At 41.8% G+C, this 9,158-nt stretch overlaps 1 protein-coding gene across 1 annotated transcript; it reads right to left on the bottom strand.

Annotated features, from left to right (window-relative positions):
* Positions 1 to 5,448: 5,448 nt before the first annotated feature.
* LOC138353723 (filamentous hemagglutinin-like) lies at positions 5,449 to 7,611 on the bottom strand. Its single transcript, XM_069307108.1, has 2 exons — positions 7,590 to 7,611; positions 5,449 to 6,002 (listed from the first exon to the last, which is right to left on the bottom strand). Exons 1-2 carry the CDS (start codon positions 7,609 to 7,611, stop codon positions 5,449 to 5,451), a joined length of 576 nt encoding a protein of 191 aa, XP_069163209.1.
* Positions 7,612 to 9,158: the final 1,547 nt, after the last annotated feature.

The raw sequence follows: 9,158 nt of genomic DNA, 5'->3' as shown, positions 1-9,158 counted from the left end.
GAAGAAGCGCCGGAGAAGGTCTTCAGGGAACTCCAGGGGCGCACCGTGCACACTGACATATGTCAGGGCACCACTTCGGTCCGAGATCGTAACGGAGCCGGCGCCATCCGGCAACTGCAATGAACGCCCCTCGTTCCGCCGGAGGAAGTCCCGATACTCCTCCCCCACGAACTTGACAATCACCCGGTGGGCCGTAACAAGCTCAACGCCATACACAGCTTCCACCGGGACATGAAGCATGTCGCACATAACTAACTCAATGGCCGGATAACCAGCCTTACACGTGAATTCCAGGCCCACGGAATTTACCCGCAACACAGGAGGAATGGCCAGGCCCCCCATGTCAAAACGGCCACGTCAGCACGCAGCCAGGCAGGCAACAACACTGGACAGGGAGGGTAAGAGACCCCCACACCCCCTGCTGGCGAAAACTTCAACCTCCCCAAACTGCCGGAGTGGTCAGACGACACGTCTTCACCCTACGGCTGCTCAGGTGGAACTCTTTTTTTTTTAATTTTTATTTTTAATGCCAAATACATGGCAGTAAAAATAGTATACGTATCTACATATTTTATTATTGCCGACTGTAAAGTTTAATGTGTATAACGTACACTAAAATAATATGGTATAACTGAAAATTTACCACAATTCACTATTAATTAATAATTTATAGGTTTAGTTTATATCAATAATATTGTTTTTCAATTGCAAGACTTAAGCTTTGTGCTAAAATTTATTAATTAAAAATTCGAAGATTTAAGAATTTTTTTCATTATATATTTGTAATCAAATTGTAATATAGCCATAATTCTAAAATAAAAACTAATTGTATTCAAGAAGTAATAAATATTAATGTCTTGCGCGTCCTCCCATACTCATAAGGTCGGCAAGTCGTCATTTTCTTTACCACTTTAATGGTAACTTTTATTTTAAATTTTTTCATTATTCATTCCACCAGATATTTTGTGTTGCTGCTTCGAATACCTTATTAATATTACGTTTGTGTACCGTATTTTTAGGCCACTGTCAGAGTCGTGAGTGAGCAAGGATCACTTAGCTACTGAGGCACCATTCCTTCCTCACCCCCCCCCCCCCCCTGTCCATTACCTGATCCTTATCCTGTAATTGGATGCAGTGCCTGGTTATGGTTATGTTGTGGCTGAGGGTGTGGAGGCTGGTGTTGATGTTGTTCAGGGCCTTGTTGAGGTTGGTGATGCAGTGCCTGGTTATGGTTATGTTGTGGCTGAGGGTGTGGAGGCTGGTGTTGATGTTGTTCAGGGCCTTGTTGAGGTTGGTGATGCAGTGCCTGGTTATAGTTATGACAATAAACACAACAATAAACAACATGAAAGTGGAAGATCTGGACAACTTCTGCATGCGTGATGTCCAAATTCCTGTAAATATCATTTATATCAACACAAGCAACAGTAGAATTTGCAACAGAAATTGACAACATGCCAATGCACTCAGCCCCGGGTTCAGACTCATGGAATTCAATATTTATAACGAAATATTTTCCTAAACCCCCCCAAAAAGTTTAGAACCTTGATGATATTGTAAAATATCCTAATACTTCGGTCATAGAGTTAAGATGCTTGATGATGTTGCAACACGTCTTCTTACTTGTTACACTTCAACATTGTTCAGAGTTTTGACATTTCTTTCTCATTCACTTGTTATATAGTATTTAAATACCGGTTAAAAGGAAGATACTTCGCCGTTGTCTTGGAGACATCACCCCTCCTCCTCCTGACTGATGTTTACACATTTACGCCAGAAACTGCATATATGTCATATTTTATGCCCTCCAAAGGAAGCAAACAGCCGGGTTTGCCATTTAAGAAACTGAGCTTTAGGGGAGCCTTGGAAGCTCATGGAAATAAATGGTAGATTTTAAGGGACGTGTTCTGAGAACGGGGGGGGGGGGGGTTCTCAAAGTAGATTTGAAAGTGATTAATGGACTGCAAGTGTTTTCATGTCCACTAATTCATTAGTGAATTAGATAATATTAATGTAAGAAATAAATGAGTAATTACACAAAACATTCACATCTTCCCTAAATTAATGTTTCCTCTTCATCTTAAAAGCAATTGATTTTCACAATGTTGCAAGAAGTATAGATTACATTGAGGCATGAAGAGAGGGAAGATGGATGTCCTGTGAGAGGGAACTAGGTAATCTTGCTCTGCAGTTACATTGATCAGCTGAAGAAGAAGTAGGGTTGGTGTAAACGTCTTAGACTTGTTAACCACAGAGTGAACCTAACTGAGTGTTTGATGTAAAGTGCTTCAGCTATGTCTGATGTCCGTGTATATCTATATCTGTCGATCATGTCAGTGTTGCTGGTCAGCATACCTCAGGTGATGGTCTGGTTGTGTGCAGAAATATTGTGATATTGCTGTTGAAGTGAAGAAACAACCAGAAAGCAGGTGTTTAACAATGCCTTACAATGATCACTGCTCAGAGCAGTGAGTCTATTCACATGTCAAGAGTCCTCACATTCATGAGGGGTCTTGCTTAGAGCATGACGTCACTGGGGTCCTGCTTAGTGCATGACGTCACTGGGATTCTGCTTAGTGCATGATGTCATTGGAGTTCAGCTTAGTGCATGACGTCAATGGGATTAAGTTCACTGTAACCACCTGCTGGCTCTTTGCTTAGTGATCTGTGGCCACATGACCAAAACACCAACAACAAGAAACACCTTTTTAAAGTTGAGTTTCTATGACAACCACTGGCCCCAGAACACGGTACACAGTAACTAAATGTCCTCCTCATTAAGTAACGATCAATGGCCTGAAAACGTGGTACACAGAATTTTAGAGCACAAATTTTGTGTAAAATTTACGTATGTGTTATACCACTTCTCTAACAACTGTAGTTTATATTTTTTGTGTTTTATACACTCAAAATTTTATGATAGGTATTAAAAAATTATATTTTAATATAGTGACTTTTATATAAATAATATTATTTAAAAAAAAAACAAAAATTGCAAAATTTTGTGTAAATTTTTTTAAGTATTTCAAAAGTTTAAATTTTTTTTTCTGTTAACCATTTATCTTTTAAATTGCCTAAATAATCTTGATATAAACCAATTTGTACGTTAAAAACTGATTGTGTTTAAGAAGTAAAAAATATTAATATCCTGTTCTTTCTCCTTCACTGACAACGTCGTCTGGTCTTGGTTTTCTATACCATCTTTAAGGATATTTTTTATTTTCTGAATTTTTTTATGTTCATTCCACAAGAAATTTTTTGTTGATACTTTGAATATCCGATTAATATCCCCTTTGTGTACCGTATTCTTAAGCTATTGTCACAGTTGTCAGTATGTAGGGATCACTTAGTTTCTGGGCACCATTCCCTCCCCACTTCCTTCCAATCCCAGATCCTTATCTTGCAACTGGATGCAGTGCCTGGTTATGGTTATGTTGTGGCTGAGGGTGTGGAGGCTGGTGTTGATGTTGTTCAGGGCCTTGTTGAGGTTGGTGATGCAGTGCCTGGTTATGGTTATGTTGTGGCTGAGGGTGTGGAGGCTGGTGTTGATGTTGTTCAGGGCCTTGTTGAGGTTGGTGATGCAGTGTCTGGTTATAGTTATGTTGTGGCTGAGGGTGTGGAGGCTGGTGTTGATGTTGTTCAGGGCCTTGTTAAGGTTGGTGATGCAGTGCCTGGTTATGGTTATGTTGTGACTGAGGGTGAGGAGGCCGGTGTTGATGTTGTTCAGGGCCTTGTTGAGGATGGTGATGCAGTGCCTGGTTATGGTTATGTTGTGGCTGAGGGTGTGGAGACCGGTGTTGATTTTGTTCAGGACCTTGTTGAGGTTGGTGATGCAGTGCCTGGTTATGGTTATGTTGTGGCTGAGGGTGTGGAGGCTGGTGTTGATGTTGTTCAGGACCTTGTTGAGGTTGGTGATGCAGTGCCTGCTTATGGTTATGTTGTGGCTGACGTTGGGAAGCCTTGGGAAGACTAGCAGAGTGTGTATTGTTTTCAAATTTGTTATGCCTCCAGTGTAGGGAAAAATTTGATAATATTACTTAAAATCCTAAAATTTGCCTTTGATCTTTGCCCGTGACGTCGTCCCTAAGATCTAAGGCAAGTTGCTAAAAAATAATAACCATTTTCAAGATTGTGTAGGCATTAACAATTAAAAAAAATAATTATATTGCCCAAGGGCCAAACACTTTTTCATTGTATAAATTTATACATCGCTGTAAAAATGTATACAATGTCACAAAACAGAGACTTAGGTAAATGTAAAGAGAAAACTTCGCTGAAAACACTCATTTGGGGCAGCCCAAATCATTATCCCTTTTCCCTTCATTATCTCCTTCACTTCCTCTCCTACTTTCTTACTCTCCTCCTCTCTTCCTCTTTCCCTCTCTTCTCTACATACTTTTGCATTTTCTCCCCATCAAACAAGAGCTGTCAATGTAGTTCGGAAAACATTAAATAAGCATTTACATAAGATGATGTTAGGGTGCCCTTATTACACTGAGTCTCCGTTAAATGACGATGTTAAGTAATTAATATAAGTGCAATAGTGTAATTTGGCACTACATATCTAGGCTGTTCTCTCCCCTTGTGGCCATCTGTTGGCTGTAGGCTTATTGCTCTGTAGACACCTGATGACTCTAGGCTTACAGCTCTGTGGCCACCTGCTGACTCTACGCTTACTGCTCTGTGGCCACCTACTGGCTCTACGTTTAGTGCTTTAGTGCTGTGGCCTCCTGGTGACTCTAGGCTTACTTCTCTGTCGCCAACTGCTGGCTTTAGGCTTACTGCTCTGTAGCCAAATGCTGGCTCAAGGCTTACTGCTCTGTGGCCAACTGCTAGCTCTAGGCTTACTGCTCTGCGGCTACATGTTAACTCAAGGCTTACTGCTCTGTGGTCACGTGCTGGCTCTAGGCTTACTGCTCTGTGTCCACCTGCTGGCTCTAGGCTTACCGCTCTGTAGCCACCTGCTGGCTCTAGGTTTAGTGCTCTGTGGCCACCTGTTGGCTCTAAGTTTACTGCTCTGTGGCCACCTGCTGACTCTAGCCTTACTGCTCTGTGGCCAACTGCTGGTTCTAGGCTTACTGCTCTGTGGCCACCTATTAAATGTAGGCTTACTGCTCTGTGGCCACCTGCTGGCTCTAGGCTTACTGCTGGCACTAGGCTTACAGCTCTGTGGCCACCTGCTGATTCTAGGCTTACTGCTCTGTAGCCACCTGCTGGCACTAGGCTTACTGCTCTGTGGCCATCTGCTGACTCTAGGCTTACTGCTCTGTGGCCACCTGCTGACTATATGTTTACTGCTCTGTGGCCACCTGCTGACTCTAGGCTTACAGCTCTGTGGCCACCTGCTGACTCTAGGCTTACTGCTCTGTTGCCACCTGCTGGCTCTAGGCTTACTGCTCTGTGGCCATCTGCTGACTCTAGGCTTACTGCTCTGTAGTCACCTGCTGACTATATGCTTACTGCTCTGTGGCCACCTGCTGACTCTAGGCTTACAGCTCTGTGGCCACCTGCTGACTCTAGGCTTACTGCTCTGTTGCCACCTGATGACTCTAGGTTTACTGCTCTGTGGCCACCTGCTAACTCTAGGCTTACAGCTCTGTGGCCATCTGCTGACTCTAGGCTTACTGCTCTGTGGCCACCTGCTGGCTCTAGGCTTACAGCTCTGTGGCCATCTGCTGATTCTAGGCTTACTGCTCTGTGGCCACCTGCTGACTCTAGGCTTACTGCTCTGTTGCCACCTGATGACTCTAGGCTTACTGCTCTGTGGCCATCTGCTGACTCTAGGCTTACAGCTCTGTGGCCACCTGCTGACTCTAGGCTTACTGCTCTGTTGCCACCTGATGACTCTAGGTTTACTGCTCTGTGGCCATCTGCTGACTCTAAGCTTACAGCTCTGTGGCCATCTGCTGGCTCAAGGCTTACTGCTCTGTGGCCACTTGCTGACTCTAGGCTTACTGCTCTGTGACCACCTGCTGGCTCTAGGCTTACTGTTCTGTGGCCACCTGACCAAAACACTAACAGAAAGAAACACCTGTTGAATGGGCAGTTTCTTTGACAACTACTGGCTTCAGAACACGGTACACAGTAGCTAAATGTTCCCCTCACTCCAACAACTGTGACAACCACCGTATTACACATTAACTATATGATCCCTGCCCACCGTAAAGTTTTATGTGTGTAATATACGCTCAAAATTGTAAAAGCTAATTATATAAGTACCAATTACGTAAGTTTCTTTATTTATAAACAATATTTTATTAGAAAAAAATTAAATAGTAAAGTTTTGTTTTAAATTTTACTAATTATCTAAAAATATTAAAAAATTATTAATTTTTTTTTTAATTATGAATTATTATTCAAATTGTTGTATTAAAATATTTTCTTGTTACTAACTAACTATATTCAGGAAGTAATAATTATTTATATTTTTTCGACCTCCATCCCACCACCCAAAAACACTAACACACACACACACACATATGGTCGTTTGTTCATGGTTTTCTATACTGACTTAATGGGTAACTTATATATTCTTAACTTTTATGTTTCATTCCTCCAGAAATTGTGCGTTGACATTTTGAATACCTTATTAATATCCCCTGTGTGCACCGTATTCTTAGGCTACTGTCACAGTCATCAGTAAGTGGGGATCACTTAGCTACTGGGCACCATTCCAACCACTTGGGCAGTACGGTAGAGCTGCGGTAGAGCTTCAGACAGGTCGGCCTTCAGTCCCCGGCTGTCCAAGTGGCTAGAAACCATTCCTTCCTTCTCCTCCCCTCCTTCCCAGTCCTATCCCAAAACCTTATCCTGCAACTGGATGCAGTGCCTGCAGATGCAGTGCCCACAACCAGACCATCACCTCTGGTAATGATCTGGTTGTGTGCACAAATATTTAGATATTGCTATTGAATTCAAGAAACAACCAGAAAGCCGGTGTTTAACAGTGCCTTACAATGATCACTGCACAGAGCAGTGAGTCCATTCACATGTCAGAATCCTCTCATTCACGAGGGGTCCTGCTTAGTAAATAACGTCACTGGGTTTCTGCTTAGTGCATGACGTCACTGGTGTCCTACATAGTGTATGACGTCACTGGGGTCCTGCTTAGTGCATGACTTCACTGGTCACCTCTCACTGTCAGTACTTGGTCACGAGACCCTAAATGTGTCACTGAGTACTGTGAAGTTGTTCTACTTTGCACGATCGTGTTTAACGGAAATAATTCATTAAAATACAGACCCTGACACCAACCTCATTACATAATACACTGTAACATTACAGCCCTTGACACGCTACCCCTGGGTAGCATGTCAAGCCGTCCTCCTAATAGAACGTCGCATTTTGACGTATAGTCTACCTAATGCCAAAAATAATCGTACTAGAAAATAGAAGCGGCTCGCGAAAATGACATAATGTCCCGTTTTCTCTTTTGGGTCCTCTGGTATGTTAGGATAAGGGCACTTTAGTACGACTGTTTCTTGACGTTGGGAAGCGTTAAGGTAGCTGAGTGTGTATTGTTCTCAAACTTGGTATGCCTCCAATGTAGGGAAAAATGGATATTATTACCTAAAAGCCTTAAAACTTGCCTTTGATCTTTACCCTAGACATTTTCCCCTAAGGCAATCTATAAGGCAAGTTTCTAAAAATAATTACCATTTTCAAGATTTTGGAGGCATAAACAATTAAACAAAATAATTATATTACCCAGGGCCAAACACTGTTTCATTGTATTAATTTATACATCGCTGTAAAAATGTATACAATGTCACGAAACAAAGTCTTAGGTAAATGTAAAGAAAAAACTTCGCTGAAAGCACTTATTTGGGGCAGCCCGAATCATTATCCCTTTTCCCTTAATTTTCTCCTTCACTCCCTCTCCCACTTTCTTACTCTCCTCTTCTCTTCGTCTCTCCCTTTCTTCTCTACATAATTTTGCATTTTCTCACCATCAAACAAGAGCTGTCAATATAGTTGGGAAAACATTAAATCAGCATTTACATGAGATGATGTTAGGGCTCAAGGCACTACGGGCTCACCATAGCCCTTGTTACTTGGAACCTTTTGTTCCAGGTAGCGAATCTTTAACAAAAAACAACAACATTGATGTTAGGGTGCCCTTGTTACACTGAGTCTCCGTTAAATGACGAATCTAAGTCATTATTATAAGTGCAATAGTGTAATTTGGCACTTTATATCTAGGTTGTTTTCTTCCCTTGTGGCCACCTGTTGGCTCTAGGCTTACTGCTCTGTGGCCACCTGTTGGCTCTAGGTTTACTGCTCTGTGGGCTTCTGTTGGTTCTAGGCTTACTTCTCTGTGACCACCTGTTGACGCTAGGCTTACTGCTCTGTGGCCACCTGTTGGCTCTAGGCTTACTGTTCTGTGGCCACCTGCTGGCTCTAGACTTACTGCTCTGTGGCTACGTGTTAGCTCTAAGCTTACTGCTCTGTGGCCACCTATTGGCTCTAGGCTTACTGCTCTGTGGCCACCTGACCAAAACACTAACAAACACCTGTTGAATAGTTAGTTTCTTTGACAACTACTGGCCTCAGAACACGGTACACAGTAGCTAAATTTCCCCATTACTCTAACAACTTTGACGACCACAGTATTACACGGTAGTTATATAATTCCTAACCGAAAAGTTTTATGAGTGTAATGTTCACTCAAAATTTTTTGAATTTATCTATAAGAATGCCAGTTTTGTATGTTTCTTCGTATGTAAATAACATATATATTTAAACTTAAAAAAGTAACGTCTTTGTTAAAATCTATTAACATCTTAAAAATTTAAAAAAAAATTATTAATATATTTTTTACAGTTTTATATTGGTAATCAAAGCTTAAATTCTGCTCTTCCTCTACACCCCATCTTACAAAAAAAAACTCAAACACACACACACACACACACATATGGTCGTTTGGTCGTGGTTTTCTATACCGATTTAATGGGTAATTGTTATATTCAAATTTGTTTAGGTTTCATTCTAACAGAAATTGTGTTGATATTTTGAATACCTTATTAATATCCCCTTTGTGTACCGTATTCTCAGGCCACTGTCACAGTCATCAATAAGTGGGGATCACTTAGCTACTGGGCATTCCTTCCTTATCCTCCCCCCCCCCCCAACGATCCCAGTCCTATCCCAAATCCTCA

This window comes from Procambarus clarkii, chromosome 59, assembly GCF_040958095.1.
Source record: "Procambarus clarkii isolate CNS0578487 chromosome 59, FALCON_Pclarkii_2.0, whole genome shotgun sequence".
In the NCBI taxonomy this organism is placed as follows: Eukaryota; Metazoa; Arthropoda; class Malacostraca; order Decapoda; family Cambaridae; genus Procambarus; species Procambarus clarkii.
Note: the sequence above shows the minus strand (reverse complement) of the source record. Positions and strands in the feature narration are given on the sequence as shown.